The sequence below is a fragment of the Pavona decussata genome, unplaced genomic scaffold, assembly GCF_977016875.1.
Source record: "Pavona decussata unplaced genomic scaffold, jaPavDecu1.1 SCAFFOLD_286, whole genome shotgun sequence".
Classification (NCBI taxonomy): Eukaryota; Metazoa; Cnidaria; class Anthozoa; order Scleractinia; family Agariciidae; genus Pavona; species Pavona decussata.
The window spans coordinates 966,019-991,422 of record NW_028145687.1 but is presented as its reverse complement, the minus strand read 5'-3'; the positions used below and the strand labels follow the sequence as shown (position 1 = coordinate 991,422).

Below are 25,404 nucleotides of genomic sequence, written 5' to 3'. Positions count from 1 at the left end.
CACTCAAGTTAGACCTGGGGCGCGTGATAAGAATATTCAAAGTTAATCCGGAAAACTCAAAATGACTCGGGAGTATTCGGAGGTTTATTAAAATAACCCGAACATTTCCGACGATTGCCAAGACCACTAGACATCATCAAAGTTATCTAATTTCAACAAAAAGTCTGGACAAAGCCTCAAAATGAAGTTGAACGACATGGAAAAAGAGCTATTTTGGACTCGCTATCGGCGAAATGAAAAATTGTTTCGGAGTCAAACCTTAATAATGAAAACTGCAGGCTTTTGAAGCAGGGGCTTTTTTATCAGAGCGCTCTTTGCGTCCAACCCGGCTGTGAGGCCGTACGGATTCAAAGGGACAGAGTACTTAGATGCGGGAGCTTCTTATCGGCCAGGGAAAAGGAGAAGCCAACCAACAAATTTAACAAACCTTTCCATTCTTAGCCACAGCATCCATTTCAATCTCTCGAGCGCCTTCAATGAACTTTGTCATCACAACCGGATGGTCCTACACACACACACAAACCAACAGACATTATGACTTACCATAAAAACGACTTTGAACACAGTTTTGGAGATGAGCTGGTCTTGTGGCTAGTTCTTATCATGGAGATACAGAAAGCTTGACAGTGGATAAACCCTAGCGAAAAGCGGTCTTACTTTTACACTCCAATGGTCATGCATGTAATGGAAATTGTATATAAGCCATTTAACGTATTGGCAATCATTATTTCGATTGCAATTGCAATACAGTTACCATATAGTAAGTATAGCTAATCACATGATTCCGAGTACAATTTGGCATAAATAAGCACGAGTAAAATTTTAAAAGGCTAACAAAATTGCACGAGCCCGCAGGGCGAGTGCAATTTGTGGTCTTTTAAAATTTTACAAGTGCTTATTTATTCCAAATTGCACGAGAAAAATCATGTGATTACTAGTTAATAATATACATACAAAAATTTCAAATGAGCTTTTGTTTATTTCTTGTCCGTCAGCTCATGCTCCGCCTACATGTCTTTGATTGGTTTCAAAAATGACAAGCTTGATCGACATACATGTTCATACGTTCGGAAAACATGCTAAAAATACCATCACTCTAAAAAGAGCAAGTTTTCAAATCACAAAGCATAATTTTAAGTCAATGTTGAAAGAAGTCTGAAGTCAATCACCGTCCTCGGCATGTTTTCGAACTGACTGGATTTCAGGAGCCGGGGCTTTGCAGACAGTCCAGACTGGCGTGTTTTAATCTGGTTGTCAATGAATTCAACGTTTGTTTTCGTCCAAGCCGACATGGAAATCTTCAACATGATGCTCTACGCCAAAATATTGAGTCAGGAGCTACCAAACCGTTTGTACCAGGACTTGTGCTTCAAAGCGTTTTGCTTTTCCACAGCTCGTTTAATTCAGTGTTTGTCAGACTTCCGAGGCTTGTTCGGCCACTTGAATTGTTCAAGACTTGTTCGGCCGTTAACCTTGTTGCCGCAGTAGTCGAGCGTCAAGAACTTGCTTCGAACCTTTTTACTCTCAGTTTATAATTGTGGAGTATTTGTAACTTTACCTTTTTAGGTAACGTTCAATTGCAGTGCGAAGACTGCCATGCTCGTATAGTCTTTCCCGTCTTCTTTACGCACCGTTGCGTGGAAATCCTCGAGAATTTTGTTGACTGCCTCCGGTTCATAGTTTTCAATATTTTGGTCGGAGTCATTTTGTGCTGTCCAAGACCTCCAAACTTTTAGCCTGTTGCTAGTGCTTTGTTGAATTTCTTTGCATTTTCCTTTAAACTTCGAATTAAAATGCTGTTACTCTCTTCAAACCTGTTCGCCATTTTGTTTCGAGACAGCCGATTTTGCAAATTGGCGTACCTGTCAATCATTTTAATTTCACCTTTGTTGCACTAATTTCAACTTTCTGCACTCAATTTTACATTTCTGCACTACATTTAGGATAAATTGAGCCGCTCTCCACCAATCAGATTGCAGAAACTTTTGTATGTATATTATTAAGCGCGGTTATACAACCGAACCTGTCACCTTCGGGGAATAGGGAGCTTAACTTGTACGCCACTCCCACCAATTTGGTTCCTAGATAGTTCGCCGTTTCTGTTAAAGTTGAGCGAGTTGAAACAATCGCGAAGTAGCACAAATGAAATAAAGATATATTTTCAGGTGACGTTTTCGTTCCCGTCGTCCTTACTTAAGCTCCCTAATAGCTTAGTGACCGCTAGGTTGCACCGGAATACACGCCATACACAATAAAAACGACATTTTAAATAACATTCGATAACTTAAGGCCAGTTTATGCACAAAAGCGCTCACAAAATCACTACAGCGTTAAAATGGTATGAGAAAGAAGAATATAGTATAGAAACGGATGATCGCGACTGTTTAAAGTAGGTGACCGTTTTAACACTGGTCAAAATTAAGGGACGTAATTTTCAGGACTTTGACAACTGTAGTTATGTTATATTTTTTCTGTCTTCCCACTCACCTGCGACACTCTGGCTGCTTCTTGCAGAAACTTTTTCAACTCCACCGGACCATAAGCTACATTCATGGCTGATCCACTGAACAAGAAACAAGGTGAAAATCAAGGTAAATGCAAGTAAGGTTCCGAAATGTTTTCAAAGGCCGGGCGAGACTTGCCACTTTTACGAAGTTAAAGGCGATAAAACTGAACCAAATGGGTGACAAATGGTACAACATTCCGACATTTTTTTCACTAAAACAAGGGTTTTTTTAATAAACATAAAAATAAGTAATTGTCCAGCCCCCCGGTTGTCCAAAGAGCAGATAACCTTATCCAGCGGATAAAAAAATTCTCCAGCGGATAAAATGTACTCCAATGAATGCATTTTGTGCATTGGGTAGTGGGTTATCCGCGAGATAAAGATATCCGCTCTTTGAACAACTGGAGCTAGGCCTTTTTCTTTCTCCAAGTTAAGATAACTTAAGATATATGTAAGGTATTGTTTCATAGTGGTGGAAAATTTACTCAAAGTGTATGGCTCACAGAAATAGAAATTTTATCCAAGTGCATGAATGTGTCCTCACTTTAGCTCTCACTGATTGAGTTATTGATAAAGCATTCATTTATGCATGCGCCGTTAAATAAATTTCCATTACTTGAAAACACACGTCTCTTTTCAAACACGAGTCGTGGAGTGTGAGCCGAAACAAGCGCGCATGCGACAAAGAAACTCGCGGTTTCTTGCGAGACAAATCCTTGCACCTCGCGCGCGTTTTGCTTTTCGGTTATCGATTAGGCTATAGAGATTTAGACAGAATGTTACCTCAGAACGTAAGAAGGCCTCAGAAGGCAGGGATATCCGACAGTAGCAGCAAAATTCAGTGCATCATCCTGAAGCAAAACAAAGTAACAGTAAATTTTGTAGAGTATTGTAACCTTTCAAGTAGACCATAATCGTAACAACAAACTATTCAGAACTTAACAAAAATTCAAAAGAAACAAGCACGGAAAAATTAATCCCCAGTGCCAAGCGCGGGAAAACATTTGACTGGTGCTTAGCGCGGGAAAACACGAAACTGGTGCAACTGGTGCAAAGCGCGGGAAAACACGAGACTGGTGCTAAGCGCGTGAAAACACGAGAATGGTGCCAAGCGCGGGAAAACACGAGATTGGTGCAAAGCGCGGGAAAACACGAACTGGTGCTAAGCGCGGGAAAACAAGAGACTGGTGCTTAGCGCGAGAAAACACGAAACTGGCGCTAAGCGCGGGAAAACACGTAACTGGTGCCAAGCGCAGGAAAAAAAAAATGAAACTGGTGCAAAGCGCGGGAAAACACGAGACTGGTGATAATCGCGGAAAAACATGAAACTGGTGCTAAGCGCGGGAAAACACGAGACTGGTGTAAAGCGCGGGAAATTATGAGACTGGTACCAACACGGGAGAACACGAGATTGGTGCCAAGCGCGGGAAGTGGAACCAGGGCCAAGAACGATCAAACCAGGTGCAGGTAAATATGCACCGAGTGCAAAGCATGGCGGGAAAATGAGAGAAGAAGTCACAATTCTGATTGATTAGTAAAGATCACGTTCATTATGATTGATTTAAGAGCTACTGACCACAGACGAAACAGCTCTCCATGGTGCTTGTCCGATGCCCATCTCGTCAAGAATTGCAGAAAAACGTGACCTGGAGGGGAACAAATAGTATTGTAAGGAGACAAAGCCTGGTGGAGCGGGTTTTACCGTTGAACGGTTATCGATCTTCTTACCTTTCCTCTGCAGCGTCTATCATGAGAGGGGACGTACCCAGGACATTAACATCATTCAGGTACAACGGAAGAGCCAGGTTGTTAGGAATCTGACCACCAACGGAGATCATAGCTCCTTTACAAATCTGCAGCACACACACAACAATAACATGATCAGAAATGAAACATTTTCTTCTAACGAACGTCTCCGGTTCGGTTCGTAAACATGTATTAAAAGACTCGGCCAATATTCCTCCATACCGACAGAAAAATCTGGTTCAGTAATAGTAAAATTCAATTCTTCTTCTACTAACTCAATAATTCGCAAGACAAAAACCCCAACCCTATCCCAGACTCGCTATTTTCCAGAAACTCGGTCACTATTATAGCCCAGCCAAAACAAAATCTTCTACGTGGACAACAACTAACATGAACAGTTTTTTTAAGTGTCAATTCCAGGGAAACCTAGTCTAGACTAAATTGTTCAAGCAATTGATCAGTTTCCTGGAAAATGATACTCTATTCTAGACCAAAACTCTCTGATTTCTATACCCTATCCCAAACTAAACTGCTTGAAAACCATACCCTTCATAGCGGCACATACCCATATAGCTTAATTATACGCGTATTCAGTAATGTTTTTGTTACCTCCTGTTGGTAGATATCCAGGACTCTTTCAAGGGAAAGCTCCTCAAAGTAAAGTCGATCACATTCATCATAATCAGTGCTAACAGTCTCTGGATTATGGTTCACCACAACCTGATGATGAGAAGATAAAATCACTGTCATTTTGTGTTGACTGGTTGGAAAGAAACGAGATATGTTCAGGATTGAACGCCACTACGAACATTGCGAATTTACACATTTTTGGCACGACAACTGCAACAATTTTACAAAAACTGCCAAAATTATGAAACTTACAAAAATTTAAGAAAGTAGATAGCAGTCAACGAGAACACGTAATTCTCAGAAAATGACGAATTTAACGCATTTTTGTAAGCATTCGCAAAATCTACCTGTGTAATGTAACTCGCCACAGGGTTCCAAATTGGCCAAGACTAAAAGAGGAAAATTTGCATGTAACAGTTTCGATACTTCCGCCACATTTGATGAGAAAAACAATAAACAAAACAAAGCAAAACAAGAACAGTTGAAATTAAAAAAGTTAGGCTGACTTAAAAACTGCAAAACGATCAAGATTGCCTCCTCCTTTTTTTTCTTCCTCTCTTTGCTTTCTAAACTTGTTACATCAACTTGTTACTCTAAGTTATTCGCTTGTGTATTCCAAGTTCTACTTAAATTCAAATCGTTCTTTCTGACCGATGTTTGACTGGTCTACTTAAATCAGCAATTGCTACCCTTTGGACCAGTCCATTAAATGTACTTACTGTGAAACATACAGATTCGTTGTTGTTCCCGCATTAAATGTACTTATAGGCCGGTTTTCGACGCCATTTTGACGTGTAGGCAAACAGGCGTGAAATAACAGTGTTTGTATGGAAATCCGATGTCAAATAATTTTCATAAAACATCGCTTCTGAAAATTTCACGAATTGGAAACTTTTGGCACTAGGAAAAGGATTTTAAGAAAAAAAATTGGAGGGATTTAGCTGTGCCAGAAAGCGTCCAGTGGTGTTTTGAACTTTCCATACGTTTGTCTGTATAGCGAACCAGCCGTGAACTGCTCTAAAAATAGCTCGCGGGAAAAAAAATACAGGAAAATGTACGGAAAGTTCAAAACACGACTGGACGCTTTCTGGCACAGCTACCACTCTCCAAATTTTTTCTTATAATCCTTTTCCTAGTGCCAAAAGTTCCCAATTCATGAATTTTTCAGAAGCGACGTTTTATGAAAATTATTTGACATCGGATTTCCATACAAACACTGTTATTTCGAGCCTGTTTGCCTACTCGTCAAAATGACGTCGAAAACCGTGATAAGGCCTATTGTGAAACATATAGCTTCGTAGATTCGTTGTTGTTATTGTGTGGTTTACTAGAAAGCATAGGTATCTCCTATTCGCTAGTCCCTTTTGCGAGCTCTTTCTCGATGCCAGCCACACAAACTTTACCTTTCGGGTAAAAAAAATACAGCCAGCTACTTATGCGCCAAAAATCACCTCACCGTTTTGATTCCCAGGTTTCTTAGCGTCCTGATACATGACACAGCGCACCAATCAAATTCCACACTGCTACCAATGTGATAAGGACCACAGCCGAGCACCATCACACCCTGATCGTCAAACACAAGGTCGTGCTCATGGCCGTTGTACGTCATGTACAGATAGTTTGTCTTAGCTGGGTACTCCGCGGCCATTGTGTCAATCTATTGAACAAATAAAATCAAAAAGCGCAGGTGCTAAATGAGAGTAATGTCAATAAATATGCTTACAGAGCGATTTGAGTGTTGTAGAGCGGTTTTCAATTGAGTTTTCTTAAACCAAAACCAAAGTTATTTCTCTGGCCAATCACAACAGATGTAAACAGCACAATCAGCCAATCAGAACTCGAAGCAAAAACATGCAACCTGCATCAAGCGCGGGAAAACGCGTGCGACCAAGCACAATTGGTTTTGGTTTGGCTTCCCATTGGTTGAGAAAATGGCGTGAACTGTGCAAATCAATCATAGTCTAGTAAAGCAAAACCAAAGCAAACGCGAAATTACTTTAGTCACTCAATTGAAACCCGCTCTAACACCAAAACCAAAGTAATGACTTTGGCCAATCACAACAGATGCAAACAACACAATGAACCAATCAGAAATCAAGGCAAATTCGAGTAACCGGCGCCAAGCGCGGGAAAACGAGTCACGATTGGTTTGGGTCTTGCTTCTTATTGGTTGAGAAAGTGGCGCGTATTTTGCTAACCAATCACAAACCGTGGTAAAGAAAAAAAAAGCAACCGCGAATTTCACGTTCTTTTAACACTCAATTGGAAAGCGCTAAATTCATAAAATATTCCATGAAAAAAAAGTCGTAGCTGATTCTGACGATTCTGAGTCTGACGCCCTACTAGTTGAGCTAACCAGATCATGCCAGTATTAAACGAGAACTATACTCAGTGAAAGTGAGGGGACAAAAGAGCACAGGGGTACAAATTCTGACCTCACGTTTGTCCCCATATTTTAACCCTACGCAAACTAGTTGGTACGACGTCTAGAAAGAGATAAAAAGTTAAAATATTTTTTGACTTGCGTGTGATTGCGGGACGAAAACGTTTCGCATCTTTTGAGGATAGTGCCAACTAATGCAGTGGTAGTTTGAGCAGTTTATGACTATGCGGGGAAAGCAGATCTTAGCAAGGGCTGTTGGAATCCAAAGAGAAAATTGGGGGTAACCACGCATTTTTCAGAGATAAATAAGCAATAATAATTCTAAAAAGCGCTAAAATATAAAGCAATTGAAGCTTAAGTATCTCTGAAAAATGCGTGGTTACCCCTAATTTTCTTTTCGGATCCAAATAGCCCTTGCCAAGATCTGCTTTTCCCGCGTACTTATAAACCGCACAAAAATATCTCTGCTTTAGCAGGCACCGTCGTTAAGAAACCCGACTTGCTTGGACCATCTCGAGATGCGCAGAACGTATGTGCAGTAGCAAAAGCAGGCACCGTCCTTAAACCAGTAATTTACACACCCGATAACAAAAGGGCCAACTCGTTTAACAAGTTTTGATACCTGTTTAACCCACGGTTTAACTCCTTGTTTGATTCTCTCATTTCTCATGTCGTTTTCTTGGACTCCAATCAGCCCAGCAAGCTGCCGATCAGAAAAACCCGCCTGTTTGGCTTCCAACAAATCCTCCTGTGGAAATGATCCCCTGAAAATACAAAATAACGCGTTTAATGACATTGAAAGAAATCTATTGTAAAGAGAAAATGAAATGAATATTTTGCAAGTTAGGACTTACAGCTTCTGGGTTTTTAGGTCTCTTTCAATGTCCACGATACGATGTAGTTTGTGTAAGAACCAACGATCTATAGCCGTCAGGTTGTGTATTTGATCCACTGTGTAGCCAGCGTGTAATGCCTGAAAATGCAGAGCATCAGCTAAGGATTATTTTTTCTGACAGTTTTGGTTAAGTTGCAAGTAAGATGTAAGATGATGCGCGCGGACGATATTTTAAGGGGTAATGTCACGTATTTTTACTGTCACTTTGAAAAGCCAAAAAACAAATCAGTATTAATGGAAACCTTACAATAAAGCTGTCTTCATTTGAGTGCCGTAAGTCATTTCGCGCTTGCATTGGTTTGCTTCATTGCGCTCTGTGATTGGTTAACAACACTCGCACCACTTTCTCAACCATTGAGAAGTAAAACCAAAACCAACCGTGACCCGCTCGCACGCGTTTTCCCGCGCTTGGCGCCGGTGACATGTATTGGCTTCGAGTTCTATTTGGTTCATTTTGTCGTTTACGTGTCCTGTGATTGGTCAGAGTAATAATATTACTTTGGTTCTGGTTTTACGACACTCAGTTGAAAACCACTTTAATGGTATAGCTCCATTATGAATTACTTGACTAGTACACAGAAACTAGTATTAATTATATTTGACTGCGGATTTCTAGGCAGGAAATGAATTGCAACTTGCAAATTTATACTGTCCAATTTTCTCAAGTTGTTCAGATGTGAATTGGAAATATCCCTCAAAAATCAGTATGATTTGTTCTACCATCGAGATATCACTTGATATTTTCTACTTGCTTCGCTAAGAACATTTGCATGTTTGAGCAAAGGTATGTTATCAGTACTTGCGCAGTTTTGACAAACACATCAAAATCCCCGAGACAATGCCCCTTAAACTCCGCGGTGTTTGGACAACACGCTTCAAGTATCTGCCGTTTTCAAGTCCTCTCAAACACTTGAAACACGTTACACCTTATCATGATTTTCTCACTGACTTTTAACAGGAAGAATAAGGCTTTGATGCAAGATGAAGGAAAATGAAACATTCAGCGACCAATGGAGACACTAGTGTCAAAAACCGTCCACAAGCTTTGCTGCGCGTATGTTGTTAAAAATGTCGTTCCAAGCAAGGCTGATAAAAGAGTAAAACTTTATGATTATCTCTCTCACCTTAGCAATGGAGTAGACTCTGGTGTTTGATGGAACAACCAACTCATCCTCAAGTTTACAATCTGACAGCTCTTGATGCACGCTAGGAAGCTACGACAGAAAAAAACAAACAAACAAAACAGATGTATAGTCAAGTTCTTTGGAAAGGTCTGTGAAACAACAATCGCCGCGAGACACCGGATCGCATATTGCTGCTTCCTCAATGACTTTGGAGAAGTTTAGCAAACTAACAAGAATTCGAAAAACATGGTATCGTTTGGATACTTAAGTTTCAGAGTAGGGAGTTTAAGAAGCTACCACGGCGACGGCAACGAAAACGAAAACGTCACACAACAATAGGATTTAACGTGAAAAACAAAGGCCCTGCACGCGCGTTATAAACTTTGGTACATCCCTTCGCCGCGCTCACCCAAACATCAACGTGAAACAACCAAATTTAAAGTTTTTGTGGAGAACGTGAGCACATGACGGTAAGTGTTTTATTCTCCGTGTCAACTTGAACGCCGTTTCTACCTGTTCTGTTACTGGTTAGTTCGGCCACATTGTATGAGTTGAACGAATTGGAACAATCACGATGTACAAGAAACGTGAACTTCAGTTGGAGTTGTTTCTTAAAGTCTCAAGTATGGAACAAAAGGACACAATTTTAAAATAACAGTTTTCCTACCTTTGCCACAAAACCATCGACCGACGGATGGACCATACGTAAAGCTTTCTGGAAACTCTCCTCAAATGTTCGACCAATGGCCATAACCTAAGAAAACGAAATCCCGAAAACACGTTAGAGTACTATCCGTAGCCGTATCTGATTCTCTAAAAACGACTCCCGGAATCGGATTCAGATCTGCATTTTGTCTAAACCTTTGAAGGCCTCGTAATGTTTTATTACTGTATCTCTCAGTTATTACGCCTGGTGTGATTGGTCAATTTTGCGGGCCGTTCATGATTTCACTGCGCGGCCAGCTAAACTTTAACTAGTTTCCTTTACCGCGCGCCCGATTAACCTCAGAGATATAATAAATATCTTACTAACCTAGTTTTCTCGGTCCGTACTCTAAGTTACGGACCTTCTTTTTATTCCCGTCGATTTATGTCATTAATCAGCGGGAAAAAACTCCGTCCGTAACTTACAGTACAGACCTCGAACTCGGTTAGTAAGAGGTATCTATTAGATGATCAAGTGAAGCTATCAGATAACAGGAATTGTTATTACCTCTCCAACGCTCTTCATCGAACTCCCAATCTGTTTGGACGTCATGTGGAATCGGTCGAGGTCCCATCGAGGAATCTGGAATGAATAAAAAGTATTTGTCTCAATTCCGCTTCACACCAATAACTTTTGTCCCATCCCGCCATCCTGGTGTTGATTAGGGTCATCATAGTTACATTTGCATCGTTCACATACACATTGCCGCAATTAGCATCATGATCAAATCTGGTGGTCGTGGTTTCGATTCCCGCCGAAGTCAAAGATTTTTTTCTTTGCCTTGTGTGAACTCCCATTTTTCCTTGCTAGAGTTAACACTCAGTGCAAAATTCATGGTTTCACTTTAGTACTAACTGTAACATACACTGCGGAGTTAGTTCTCTAATATATCATATTTTTTCAGTTTTTGATTCGCATTCTCACCATATCCTCACCAAAACGAAAAAAGAAAGAAAAAAATAGAGCGCAATCCCACCTACCAGGATTGTGTTTTCATCCCGTATCCCAGGCCACATTTTAAAAAATACATGTATCCCGCATCCCGCCAAATGACGAACATACCTTGGTGACAATGTAATCCAAGCTAGGTTCAAAACAAGCTGTAGTCTGTTGTGTTGTCGAGTTCTTGATGTTAGGGAGCTGTATTCCGAGGGCAAGCTTAGCTGCAATGAACGCCAGTGGATATCTGCAAAATATGACAATCACAACGAAAGAGTTAAATCCCGAAAAAAGTTGGAAAAGAGGCATTTAACGCCGTCTGACATGGACGTCCTCAAAAGAAGTAAACGCCCCGGGTATTCAACGAGAAGACGGTCAAGTGTAACATTAGGGGCATAAACGTCACTTGAACTATTTGAGAGCAGTTTACGATTGAGTGTATAACCAAAACCAAAATAATTACTCTGGCAAATCACAACTGACGTGGACAGCGCAACGAACCAATCAGAACTCGAAGTAAATACACGTAACCGGCGCCAAGCGCGGGAAAACGCGGGCAAGCATGTCAAGATTGGTTTTGCTTTGGCTTCCCATTGGTTGAGAAAACGGCGTGAGTGTTTGCCAACCAATCACAGAGCGTAGCAAAGCAAAACCAAAGCCACCCGTGACGTTCTTGTTGTCGTAACTACTGAACGTCCACGTAAAAAACGTATTACCCTGTTGCTTTAGAAGCCAGCGCTGAGCTCCTGGATAAACGAGCATTGACCTCAATAATACAGTATTCCAGTGACGATGGGTGAAGAGCATACTGTATGTTACATTCACCAATAATACCAAGATGGCGCACAACCTAGAGACGAAAGTACAAGAATATATTGTTATTGTAAGCAAATGAAAGAGAATGGGAAAGGTCATGAAAACGTGCCAATGAGATGCACTTTAGGAATGGCATACATTGACTTATAAGAAAGCAAGACTTCTTAAGTGCTGGCAACCAGCGTGGTAAAACATGCAACCTGTGCCAAGCGTCAGAAAATATGCAGTCGATGTCATGCGCGGGAAACCATGCAGCCGGTAGCAAGCACGGGAAAACAATCCGCCAGTGTTATGCGCGGGAAAACAATTTGCAGCCGCTACCAAGCGCGGGAAAACGCGTGAGCCGCACTTGTGATTGGTTAACATTGGAACATTTGGTGGTTGGCTGTAATGACTGGTTTACAAGTTCGCTAACAAAGAGAATGGTAACCAAACGTTCAAACTTAATATAAATCTCAGCGAAGCGTTGATTGTATTAAACATTCACATAGACTAGGGCAAGCTGGAATCAAACCTTGAGCGCAGTTTCTCGCAGCATGTGATATTCCTGATTAGAAAGAGTTTGACTTGGTGCCACAACAATAGAATCACCTAAAAAACGAACAAAAAGAATTCACATGTAAGAAAACTCTTCAGTACAAGCAACAGAGTGGTAAATTCATACAATTTAAAGCTTTTTGTATAGGTAAAGTTGTTACGGTATCTTATCGTTGAGATTGACCGGCGGTGGTTCTATCATACGAATCTGTGGATAATAGCTTGTTCACGGGTGTAACACAAAAGTGAAGGCAAACACAAGCCCGAGCAAACATGCGCGAACTATCACAACGCAGTCGCAGAACGCTTGCGGAGGTCTTCAATATAAGGAAGCTTTAGCTACGACGACGGCGCAACAACGAGAACGTCAAAAAATCAACTGGCTTAATAACCAAAGCAACAACTCTGCACATTGCTTTACACCTTTTGGTACATTTCTTTGTTGTCACTGCACGACTAGGACGAGGAATTTTTGACTTTTACGGAGGACGTAAACACAGGACGAAGATTTTTTTTGCTTTCTTAACTTGGGTGCAGTCTCCAAGAATTCAACCCCAGGAACTTTCACCTCCATTTGCCGGACATTTAAAGTGCCTATGAAGCGAAAGTTGTTTTTGTGTAGTTATAAAATTTGCACTTTAACATATACGATTCCGAAGTTTTAGAGTACTGGGGTAAAACTTGTAGATTTTACAAACGCTCAAAGTTGACCTATTTTGCTTTCAAAAATGGTCAGAGGACTGGGTCGAGTTTTATGCTGAATTCCAAGTTGTGACGTCACGTTGGTGCCAAAAGTTTGTTTACTTTCATTCCGTTCTTGCCGCCGAAAAGGATTGTGGAAAGAGAAAAGCATGTCTAGCGATTCTGTGAGCGATCGATTCTGGCAACTCTCTTTGTTACGGACGCCAGCAACGCAATATAACCCTCGCTGTCGCTTATCTTTCTGCAATTCCGCCATGATGAATTGCAATTCTTGGCACCAACGTGACGTCAGCGGTTATTGTCACCTGGCATTTTGGCCGCGCGATTCGAATACCATTTTTGAAGGCAAAATAGCCCACTTTTGAGCGCTCACAAAATCGGCAATTTTTACCCCAGCAATCTCAAACTTTGAAATCCCGTGTTTGAAAGGGTAAATTTTATAACTACCTAAAGACAATTTTCCCTTCATAGGCACTTTAAAGCGAGTTGAATAATCGCGACAACGTTTAAAAAAGGGGAAGTTAATTTCATTAGTGACGCTTTCGCTGGTGTTGCCGTCGTCGTTGCTACAGTTCGCTAGTGTCGAGTGTAGGAGTACCTGTGTGTACTCCCAAAGGATCAAAATTCTCCATGTTGCACACAGTGATGCAGTTATCCGCAGCGTCCCTGACCACTTCATACTCGATTTCTTTCCATCCCAACAGAGACTTCTCGATCAGAATTTGATTTGATAATGATAGCGCCTGTACACAGAAAATCAACACCAAGCACATTTAGTAAATATACCCCTTCATCAGAGGATAATTAATACCAGAAGCTAAAAGATTGTCAGAAACATAAACAGTTGGCCGAGAAGCGAAGCTTCGATGGTACCTGTGAAATTTTGAGGACAATCTTTCAGCCGACCCGGGCATCATTATTCCATATACCAGTAAGCTGCAAGCGGTTTATTTATTTTATAGACCATAAAATGACGTCATAAAATGTTCAAAACTCAAGTGGAACCGCGAGCCGCAGGCGAGTGGTTTCACTGCCAAGTTTTGAACATTTTATGGCGTCATTGCGTTCGACGTAAAAAGAACACACTCCTAATTGCGTTTGGAGTCGAGATTGTATGGGACAATCAACGAATGAATGTATCTTGGGACACGCGTATCTGGCATCCCCCGCAGATTTTGCAGAGGCGGATGACATCATCACCAACTTGGCAAAGGAGAGAGAGCCTGGGATCGAGATCATCGAACGCACTCCCTAATCTTTCCGTTACTAGTTTTATGGTCTATAAGGGCGTAGACCATAGAAAACGGCCGAAAAACGATTTTTTTTTTTTACAATAGCATGGAAAAGGTACGAGCGGAATTGGCTTTAATTTCCGTCGAGAAATCGCGTGTGTTACATTCGACGCCATTTTGATCCGGGGGGGGGGGGGTACTCCCTATAATGGAAAAACTTTTGAATGCAGAGGTCCAAACAACGCAGGAATTAAACTTGCCGGTAATTTTGCCGGATCTCTCTTGTGAAAGACCTCGTGCCAGACGTCACTTGAACGTGAAGATACAATACTGAATGCAAGGCTAGCACTACGGCAAAGGGCAGATTTATTAGTGGCCAATGTTTCGACTAATAGAATTAGTCTTCCTCAGGGACCTCAGGGCCAGAGCTATACTGAAGGAAAATATAGTAACGGCTCCTTAAATTAAAGTTTGAAAAATACATGGAAAAAAATGATTGGCTAATACATGACATGAAGACAGCGTACTTGTAAATATGAGATAACAAAAATATAAAAGTGTATAATCAAAGGTTCAGCGTTCGTTTTTCCTGCCAATGCCTTCTGGAGATAACGTTTTCCCTCTATAAATTAGAAAAGCCTCACGTGTCTTACGGCGGGAGGCATTGTTTGTGGGTTGAAGTTCGAGAGGGATGAGTCGCATGTCCGCAGAAGAGTGGCCTGGTGAGTTGAAGTGTGTAGGGACTGCTGCTGTAGCATTGGCGTGATGCGGGTTTGTCGCTTGTCTGTATTCTGTGAACCTTTCACGGATCGTGCGTTTGGTTTCCCCTATATACTATTTTTTACATTTTTTAAATTCGATCATATATGTAAGGTTAGTAGAATTACAGGTTTTATGTTGTTTTATTTGTCTTGTTTCGCCGGTGTTGCTAAGAGTGTACGAATTTCTTGCATTGTCAATGTAAGGGAAGGTGAGATATCTATGAGTGGAGTTGCAGCGGAAAGTGCCAGGGGTGAGTTCGGTGTCGTGTTAGTGTTCTTTAGTTTTGCTCGAACCAAAAGCTCGCTTTCATACACTTTTTTATTGTACACTGTTATATTTTTGTTTTCTCATATTACAAGTACGCTGTCTTCATGTCATGTATTAGCCAATCATTTTTTTCCATGTATTTTTTCAAACTTTAATTTAAGGAGCCGTTACTATATTTTCCTTCAGCATAGCTCTGGCCCTGAGGTCCCTGAGGAAGACTAATTCTATTAGTCGAAATATTGGCCACTAATACATCTCCCCTTTGCCGAAGTGCCAGCCTTGCATTCAGTTTTGTATTTTCCCTATAATGGCCTATACGGGGAGGCTCCGCCCGAAAGGGGTACCTTTTTCACGCTTCAGGTATATGAAAGGGTAGGGATTTCACGAGTCGAAGTATATGAAAGGGTAGGGGAATCTGCCATTTAGGTATTTAAAAGGGCCTTTCATTACTTTCCAATGGAATGTATACGAAAGGGGTACCTTTTCTACCAAAAATGGTATATAAAAGGGTAAGGGGTCGGACCTCGGGGCGGAGCCTTCCCGTATTAAATTTTTTTTAGTACCCCCCCCCCCCAGGATTTTGATTGTCTGTACTCGTATAGACAAAAGCTACGAGCCAATCAGCGCGTTGGAATTATTGTTAAACAATAGTTATAAACAGTTATTGTAAAACAATAAATACACTTGTATGTTTTGTCAACGTATAGCGATCTATAAATAGGAGACTATGGCTTACCTGTTTTGAGACTTCTCGCAGCTTCTGTTCATTGTCACACAGACCTGAACCCAGTCCCCCAAGTGCATACGCGGCACGAACCATAACAGGGTACCCGATGCTCTTTGCAGCTTCAACCGCTGATTCTTCCTACAACAGGACACCCAAATTAATGTACGAGTTTTAAAGAATGGAAAATGTGTGCCATGTTTAAAGGGAATTTAATGAACGGAAAGCCTCTAATCGACACTGTATTTATACATTTAATTTATTTATAAATTTCATGTAAACTTACTGATGAAATAATAAAGATATTTTGACAATAAACACCGTAACTTACAGTTTCTACCGCAACACTTGGTGCAATCTTTTCTCCGATCTCTTTAAGTTTGTCAGCAAAGGTCTGTCTGTCTTCGGAGGCTTTGATCGATGCTATTGGTGTCCCAATAACCTGAAAATTGAAAGACCCAGCAATTTAAGACCAAGACTACAACAATATCATTTTGAAAAGGGCTATATCAGATTAAAGAGTTTCTATTCTTTCCTCGCTCAAGGTTTGCATTTAAAATTACTATTTTCCTAATAAACCTGAGTCGTATTTGGAAGGTGCATTTCTCTAAGAAGAGCCAATATTTCGGGTCTGAAAAACTACTTCTACGTCTACAATTTTCATGACCATTACAAGGCTAAAATACCAGAACCGCTTGGTATAAATAGACGTAACTTGTGATCAGGCGTTCCTTTTTTTTTTGGGGGGGGGGGGGGGGGGGGGCGCCCGACCGCCGACTCTCGCGCTGTCACACTTTTGCGCTCCCCCGAAAAAAAGTTGGCCTTGTCGCAGGTTAAAATAGACGCGACGAGCAGCATTGATGACGCTTAATCTATCTCGAAATTGTCCTATCAGCTTCATTTATTTTATATTTTTAAGCTTTTATACATAACGGTCCAGCAACATATTTACTCATTTTATTCTTGTAGCCCCCGAAAAGATTTGTTTTCCAAACCGAAATATTGGACAATTTTTGTACATATATTTTTCTGTTCGTATTTCCAACTTCTTTGTTTTCGTCCTCTTTACTGTTGTAAGGATCAGTCTTGCCGTGCTGTCTATAAATTATGTTACTGTTCTAAAATAACTGTAAGTTAAAACAGTTCATGGGGAAGGTTTTACCTCAACACCGTATCTCTGCAATACTCCTTTATCATACAGTTCAACTCCTAGAAAAAAAATGGAGCATGAAATGATTTACAGTGTGCTTTGGTAGCTTTGCTGTAAAACATATAACAGAGGTGATGTCTTTTTATCCCGCCTAATTCCAATCAGGCCCCAGTTGTTCAAGGCCCCAGTTGTGCTGTGACCACCACAATACCACAGGCTCTACTGTAATCAGGGAAGATTTAACCAAACACATGTAGTATTAGGGACCTTACCGCAGTTTAATGCTGTCTGTCCACCCATTGATAACAGGATTCCATCAGGCCTCTCTCGCCTGATGACATCCTCAACAAATTCAGGGGTGATAGGAACAAAGTACACCACATCTGCCTGTGTATTCAACATTGATTAGTCAGTATGAGTTCACATCATAAATGATGAAAAATGAAAACTGATGTAACTAGACATCTGAGGTTGCAAAATTAATATGTGCTATTATTAAAAACTGGCTCATTGGATTACGTGGTTCAAGAGTTTTGATTGGCTTTAATAGCGGTCAAGGTATATGAGCCATTAATATACCATACCCCACAAATATGGTAAGAGTAGATGTCAGGGAGAAACATACAGCCGAACCTGTATTAAGCAGTCACCCTCGTGGTATGGCTAAGTGACTGCTTAATATAGATCTGTTGCACAGAATACATCACTTACTTGGTTAAGAAAGTTTGGTGATAAAATGGTATGAAAAAGGAGAGCATGGTATAATGAAACGGACAAGAAAATCATTAACGCCAGGATTGTGCAGTTCATTAGAAACTCAGTTGCCTGGCACGCTATTTGTCACCATATTTAAGTGGTTTCCTTTTACAAAGTGACCATTTAAAACAGGTCAAGAAATAGAAACAGTTGGTTGGGACTTAGCGTAGGGTGACCGTGACCGCTTAATAGAGGTGACCGTTTCATAGAGGTCAGGATTTCAGTAATTAAGGGAAGTAGTTGTCGGGACTTTGACAACAGACCGCTTAATATGGTGCCTCTTAATACAGGTTCGATTGTAATAGCCCTTTTCACGGTTGATTTTTCTCATTTGCATTACAGAGTTATCCAGTGTGGATGCGAGGCAATTTCGGGCTACAACTACAAAATAGCCCGAAATTGCCTCACATACATGCTAGATTTCATTGTGATGCAAGTAACCAGAGTTAACTGTGAAAAGGGCTAATATAATTTGTAATTGTTCCACTTGCACTTGTTGGACACTCGTTGTGCCCCTTGTTGACTATGTATAATCTTATATCCCATACCTGCTCTTGGAATAATTGTTAAATAGCATTTACCTGTTTTTCTCCTTCTTCATTTGTTTGAACAGAGGCAATGTTAGGATTCATCAAAATCGTTCTGATGTTTTCTTCCTGAAATTTGTAAATTTTAATAAAATTTTCTTAGACGAAACAAAAATCAAAGCAAAACAACTGAAAAAAAAAAGAGAGAAATTATGGAAAAAGAATAGGAATGGTCACAGAGGTTTCCTTTACTGCATCTGACCAGCCAACCTAACCAAGGAATAAAATTCATACTTAATATGAATCTGATTTAAAGTACCTTTAGAGCCTTGATGGCTTGAGATCCTGAATAATCAAACTCCCCAGCCTGACCAATGGACAATCCACCAGATCCCAATACAAGAACTTTAGAAACCTGATAAACAAAAACGGAACAGCAAGTCAATCACATTACATCTATTAGCACCTGTAGTCAGTAGAAAGACTGTTTTGTGTACAAAAATACAAAATAAATCATTTTATTTAAGCGTGAATGTACGTAACACAGAGCACTAATTGGGAGTCCACTTTCCAGATCGAATTGGAATTTAGAAGTGTGGGTTTTAAGGAGAGGGGAAAACCTGAGTAGCCAGAGGAAAAAAATGTGGAGTAAAGACAAGAACCAACAACAAGGTACAGCATATAAACATTAATGACTTGTGCAACTGCACACCTTTGAACAAGGGCAGCATTCTGAAAATTTCAGTTCCATTACCATATTGCATCAGTTCAGGGCCGTAGCCAGAGTTCAGAACAAGACGAGGCAAGTTTCGAGCGCCGAAGGCGCGAGCTGCTAGGGGGGTGTGGGGGCATGCCCCCCCCAGAAAATTTTGAAATCTAGAGGCTCAGAAATGCCCTTGGAAGCATTTTCCATGGCATTTTTCTTCAGAAAACTCAATCTTGGGCAAGTGTAGAAGTTCACTTTTTTATTGCTTAGCGATACTGGTGCCAAGTTAATGACCATCTGCATTTTAAAGCATTGAAATGTTATAACACGTATTATAACAATAAAATGAATCCACGAGAGTAGCCAACGTTTATGGATTTTATACTGTAGATAATTAGGAGAAGTCTTATCAATTATCTGTTTCGATACACTCTTGCTAATGTTCTTCAACTTTGATACAGCCATGTCACAATATTGGCATCTCTTATACTTGTAGGACTAAGAACTCACTAACTTTCACGATTAAGAGTAGTAAACTTCCCCCTTAACAGTTAGAAAAGTGAAAGTTTTAAATTGCCCGTCGTTTACTCTTTACTGAAAGCTAAGGCAATCCGTCTGTGGCCAGAGAGACAACATCACCTCAATGGTAGACAGTATGGATGTTCTCGAGGCAAACCTGTGCGAGCTCTGTCAAAAGTTTTGAAATGCCTCTCTCACGCCAACCAAATGCAAACGGCTCTTTTAAGAGCCATTACGAATGAGAAAGGCTTGATCAACAAATCTTTTTAAATCTATTCTTTTACATTTTCTTTTCGCTGAAATGTTCAATACATGTATTATAGTGTTTGCAATAAATCGATTGCCAGCACTGCAAACGACATTTTGTTCTTTTACGACAGTTGTATAAGTAAAGAATGCTCCCACACCGGCTCTCAGCCATGGCAGATAAGATACGGTAATAATGGTGACCTTTGAATTGTCACGCGGCCTGTCACGGTTATGTCACAATATGTCTTCTTAATGGCCCCTGTAACCTTACATCATTTGAAAAAACCGCTACTCATAGTTCACATGAAACGAATTAACCTCATTAAAATGCTTTTCCCCTCAATTCATCCACCTTATATTAGCTGGTTTTATCTTAACCAATCCAATTTTTTCTGAGGATTATTTTCTCAATTAAACGTTTCTTCCAAAACGAAAAAAAGGCCAAAATCAAGACGAGGCAACTGCCTTGTCTTGCCTCATCCTAGCTACGGCCCTGCAGTTACTAAAATCGTTACAGAACTGTGGCTTTCAAAATTATGGCAAATGATCGTAATCTTTGGTGTAAATTCACATCATGTTAATTACTGTTAGTAGATAATAGAGCTCTGCCACTTTACAGAATTAAGACCCTGCTTTTTTTTTAAATTGAAGTTATATAACATTATTCAATGGATAGCCAGTGTCCATCGAATAATTAATTTGCTAGTAAATGTAACCAGCTCCTGATGTAACAGAAAACAATTTGACTTACAGCTTACATTGCACACATTTAACCCTTCAACCCCTAATATCAAAGAACAAATTCTTCTATCTTGTCCCCATACGTTTCTTATAAAAGTACTGGGGAGAAGTCATTAAATTATAAAGAAAAAGTGATCATATCCTTATTTCTCATAACCTCTGGGGTTGAATAAGCATTGATATTACATGGAGAAATTTGATGCTGATCACTGTTAGGGCTTAAAGGGTTAATTAATAAATACAAGTTTGGGTTTCTTCAGTGAGGGATTGACAAAGAATTTGAGCCTGGGGGGTGGTGAAATACCACAGATGCGTTACCTTAGAGGGTGGTGGTACTTTGACAGGTGTTGCCATGGCACGTGACACTGAGGTTTTTCCACCTTTCACAAGATTCATGAACGTGTCAAACAGAAACTAAAAGAAAAGAAAAATCAAGATTGAAGTTAATATATATATAAAAAAAAAAACAAAACATGACCTTCAAGCTTAATACAAAAGTAGGCCCTGGACTGGCCATCTGCCAACAGACAATTTTCATGATGACGTTATTAATTATTTTTACTACAACTGCCAGAATCCTCTTCATTTTCCTTTCTTATTTCAATTTTGTAATCCCAGTGAGGTTAAGATCAACATAACAATATCCCTAATTTGCAATAGAAAACAACAAACTGAAGGATTTTGGTAGTTGTGGTAAATGATGCCTTAGTGAAAATGGCCAATTTAAAACACAAACTAAATATGACCCTTAAGTATATTGCATTCAATTTTTGCCGACAATTTTCATTTTCAATTTTCAAATTTTCATTGCAGTGCCGTCGGCACTGCAATGAAAATTTCCAAGCCCCCATGGGGAGTTGAGCCATTATGACCTTCTTGCCTCTGATGACTGGTTGCATGGTGCCCTAACAGGTCAATGCCATATTCTCTAGGTTCACATTAGATATCCTAGTTGATAAACTTTTAGGATTGACAGAAATGTTAAAGACATCTATTGTAATATGTTGTATAAAAGAAAAATGGTAAATGTGACACTTTGTCATGTAATAAGTAACCATGATAGTAATTTAGGCTTTTAGTTAGATATTGTAAATTAACTCAATTGAAAAATTAAGGTAGAATATTTGGCACACTAATATTTAGTTGGTATATTGATTGATTCAGTTTGTCAAGGGTGAGACTGAAAACATTCCAAGTCAGAAATTGATGGGAGTTGAACACTTATGGAAACTTGTGGGCTGGTCAGAGTTTACCTCAGTGTCTGTTGGTCCACCAAATGCCTCTGGATGAAACTGTGCTGTGAAAATGGGCTTCTCTGTATGCATGATGCCCTACAAGAACGATAACAGTTAGGTGTTCAGTTAGAAGTAATTTGTTACAAATATCTACCGGTAACATGATCCCCCCCCCAAAAAAACCACTTTATTTAAGTGTCAATGTATTGAGCATAGAGCACTAGCTGGGAACACTTTCTAGAAGGAATAGGAATTTAGAAGTGTCGGTTTTTGAGGAAAGTGGAAAACCCGAATATCTAGAGAAAAACCTCTCGGAGGAAGGATGAGAACCAACAAAAAACTCAACCTACATACGACGCCGAGCCTGTGAATCGAACCCAGGCCACATTGGTGGGAGGTGAGTGCTCTCACCACTGCACCAATTTCCTGCTCCTCCCCTCTACTTTTTTTGCGTTGACTAGCTCATTAAAATTAGAAGGTAAATTCTAAATGCCTTTAACATAGAAAACAGGATGACAGAGACCTCAAAAAGGCTTGGCACTGTACCTCATTTGTCTTGTCATTAGCATTAACAAACAGTGACTTCCATTGAGAAGGTAGAGTGTCCTCATTGATGGCATATCCGTGATTTTGGGAGGTGATGAATGCCTGTCCATTGAGCTGGTTAATAACTGGTTGATTGTGTCCCCTGAAACGAATGTCGTAAAAACTGTCAGATGGACAAACACCAACTACTTCAATCAAATGACCCAACATGGCACTTGAGTGTACTGAATTACGAAATGTCATTGCATTTACAACACAAAGTAAAAGACAGTACTGACAATCATTCAGTTTTAATGAAATCACACTTTTTTTGAAGGGGGGGGGGGGGGGGGCATTGGCTTTCTACTTAGAATTTAAGGATAGTAAAGTGTTGAGTTCGTTTATTGGAAGCTATTTTTAAATTCTCCTAAATTTGGATTTTAATTTGAATTTAATTTGGACTTACAATTTAAGGAGAGCTTTCTGAAAAACAGCAACAACAAGAACTCATGAAGGCAAGTGTTGAGTTGGTTTATTGGAAGCTATTTTTGAATTCTCATAAATTTGGATTCTAGATGATCTGTATACAGAGACGTGTAAACCAGTAGAGGGTAACACTTTAAACCCCAAACGTGAGTGACCAACATCTAATTTCTCCTTACAATATCACTGTTTAATCAAACATGTCAGGTTATCAGAATAAAGAAAATGATCACCAAAGATAAAATTCCTTGATGTTTAAACAAATTCTCCAGACTTATACTATAAGAAATACATGGATAATGGTGGGGAGAATGTGTATCTTGAAGACTTGATATTGACACTTTAAGGGTTAAAAGTGACCACACTTCTGTAGGAACACACAATTACAACCAGACTAACCTGTTTCCAAGAGGGAGCTTGTAAGTCTTTGCACCAGCGGCCAAACCCGTCAGCTGATTTCCCATACAGATGCCAAACACTGGCTGATTGCGATGGCTTTCCAGCACCTAGAGAAAATATATTTAATATAAAAAAAGGAACATTAAGAAATAGATGAAGATGTTTTGGCTGCACATACATTAATTATTACTTTCAGACTAGCTTTTGCCTTAGGAATGGACACAAAAAGTATCTTCTTTTAAAATATAAATGTCAAATATTTAACTGTCTGGATCCCAAGTCCAGTTTATCATGTAAAGTCCAAGTGGTCAGAATATTTCAATTTGGCTTACACAAAGCATCAACTGAAGGAGTGTCGCAACCCCCTGGATGGGACACTAAGTCCATAAGACTGTCACACCCAGCATTTTATTAGGTGGAATTGGACAATAAAAATTCTTTTAATGCCCACTCTCCAATACAAGTACAGCTGTAAGTATCTTCATTTTCTTGTGTATTACATCCATCTTCTCAATAAACACAAGATCAAATTTGCTGTCATTTCAAAACCCAAAAATGTTTGTCTGTCAGCAGAAACAGAGAAATAATAAAAATATTGTGAAGTTTGTTTTAAATTATCACCCCAGTGCAATAAAACTGTCGATTAGTGCCTCTGGCCAGAGACAGAGTAGGCCGGTATGGATCGAAACTTGAAAAATGTTAGGCTAATGTTTTTCAAGTTCTTGCATTTTTGTTTCCAAAATGCACTGGAACAGATCACGAGTTATTCCTTTCAAGAATTGAGTTGATTTCTTTCCTCTCATCATTGTAGAATTATTTGGCAGCTGATTGAAGGTTTCATCATTTTTAATAAAAGATACCAAAAAACCCATGATACTTCCCCTTTAAATCAAGACCATAAACACTTATTACATTTGGTAAGGACTACATGTAATTATGATAAGTGGCACACCTAATTACTGCAACCTTGAGTCCCACCTGGGACGAATGCGATTATGTTTGACACCTTTGATAACTTTCAGTTGCAATGTAACATGAAGATTTACAAACCTTGCGAAGATTAAGAACAGTATCCCAAGCCAGAGCAGGGTCACCAGGTCCATTGGAAATAAACAACCCATCATAAATATCCTCTGAATAGTCATAATTCCAGGGCACTAAGTGAACTTCAGCCCCACGCTAGACAAAAGATGAAAAGAAAATAAGGATGGCACTAATGGGTCTTCATTGATCTTACGCGAGTGAGTAGCAACTTTATTTTTTAAGAGGGTGGCCCTCTATTCTAACAGAGGGCCACTTACACTGCTGTATCCAGTACCTATCTCAAACAGCTTTATCCTCAGATCAATAAGAGATCGCAATCCACTAACAAGTACGATAAGATCAATGGGAACACAGCACATTTCTCCTCTTACTCCTTTGGTGGTTTATCTCTATCTCTGATTTCATCTGTCTTTCACATTCATGTGTGGGTTGGGTGGGTGAGATCAATTCTCGGTTTTCACGTGACGTCACCAAATTCTAGAATTCAAAACTGGGAGGCCTACAAAATTTTTACCTTCATTCAAGGAAAGATTACCTAAAAATGTCTGTTCACAATTTGTTAGCTCGATGTCGTGCTTCCTTTTGAAAATAGAACAGTTTCAATTTCCGAGTTTCAATCGTGCGTGACATAAGGAGGACGGCCGTGACAGAGCTTTTCCGTATCTTAAAAATGACTCTTCGGGTGATTTTCAGCATTCTAAACAATTTAAGTTTGAGGAGAAATATTAATCTAAACATTCGAAAATTCACAAGGGCAAACAAACCTCTTTTCTGGCAAAAGTGAACTCCAGATGTTTTTTTGTATTTCCAGCCGCCATGTTTGTGCCCCTCAGAGGGACACAAACATGGCGTCTCCATACTAAGCTCTATAAATTTATGTGGAACATTTTGTCAAATAACTCGAGTACGGAATGCCGCACAGACCTGACACTTGGACAGATGCCTTATTTATTTATCCTCTATACCATGTCAATTTCTTGACTTCATTCATGGAATGGTTTTCATTTTTTTTTCAATGGCGTGACAGTGAAAACCGAGAATAAAATAAATTGGCTGCCAGTGGCACCTTTCATACTGACATCTGATCTCACCCCACAAAAG

The 25,404-nt window shown here is 39.9% G+C and overlaps 1 protein-coding gene across 1 annotated transcript in view; it reads right to left on the bottom strand.

Annotated features, from left to right (window-relative positions):
- Positions 1 to 25,404, bottom strand: part of LOC146455081 (carbamoyl-phosphate synthase [ammonia], mitochondrial-like) — a 41,978-nt gene that overhangs the window by 10,449 nt on the left and 6,125 nt on the right. Inside the window, exons 8-34 of the mRNA XM_085094664.1 lie at positions 24,310 to 24,438; positions 23,260 to 23,366; positions 22,399 to 22,540; positions 21,871 to 21,948; positions 20,936 to 21,031; positions 18,722 to 18,817; positions 18,457 to 18,531; positions 17,392 to 17,506; positions 17,132 to 17,178; positions 16,301 to 16,411; positions 15,982 to 16,110; positions 13,583 to 13,727; positions 12,260 to 12,336; positions 11,646 to 11,779; positions 11,053 to 11,176; positions 10,498 to 10,572; positions 9,952 to 10,038; positions 9,285 to 9,374; positions 8,120 to 8,238; positions 7,888 to 8,029; positions 6,339 to 6,539; positions 4,862 to 4,972; positions 4,235 to 4,359; positions 4,083 to 4,152; positions 3,290 to 3,357; positions 2,488 to 2,563; positions 428 to 505 (exon numbers count right to left, since the gene is read on the bottom strand). Coding sequence (XP_084950790.1) covers positions 428 to 505; positions 2,488 to 2,563; positions 3,290 to 3,357; positions 4,083 to 4,152; positions 4,235 to 4,359; positions 4,862 to 4,972; positions 6,339 to 6,539; positions 7,888 to 8,029; positions 8,120 to 8,238; positions 9,285 to 9,374; positions 9,952 to 10,038; positions 10,498 to 10,572; positions 11,053 to 11,176; positions 11,646 to 11,779; positions 12,260 to 12,336; positions 13,583 to 13,727; positions 15,982 to 16,110; positions 16,301 to 16,411; positions 17,132 to 17,178; positions 17,392 to 17,506; positions 18,457 to 18,531; positions 18,722 to 18,817; positions 20,936 to 21,031; positions 21,871 to 21,948; positions 22,399 to 22,540; positions 23,260 to 23,366; positions 24,310 to 24,438 — 2,847 coding nt within the window. The remainder of the gene's footprint in view (positions 1 to 427; positions 506 to 2,487; positions 2,564 to 3,289; positions 3,358 to 4,082; positions 4,153 to 4,234; positions 4,360 to 4,861; positions 4,973 to 6,338; positions 6,540 to 7,887; positions 8,030 to 8,119; positions 8,239 to 9,284; positions 9,375 to 9,951; positions 10,039 to 10,497; positions 10,573 to 11,052; positions 11,177 to 11,645; positions 11,780 to 12,259; positions 12,337 to 13,582; positions 13,728 to 15,981; positions 16,111 to 16,300; positions 16,412 to 17,131; positions 17,179 to 17,391; positions 17,507 to 18,456; positions 18,532 to 18,721; positions 18,818 to 20,935; positions 21,032 to 21,870; positions 21,949 to 22,398; positions 22,541 to 23,259; positions 23,367 to 24,309; positions 24,439 to 25,404) is intronic.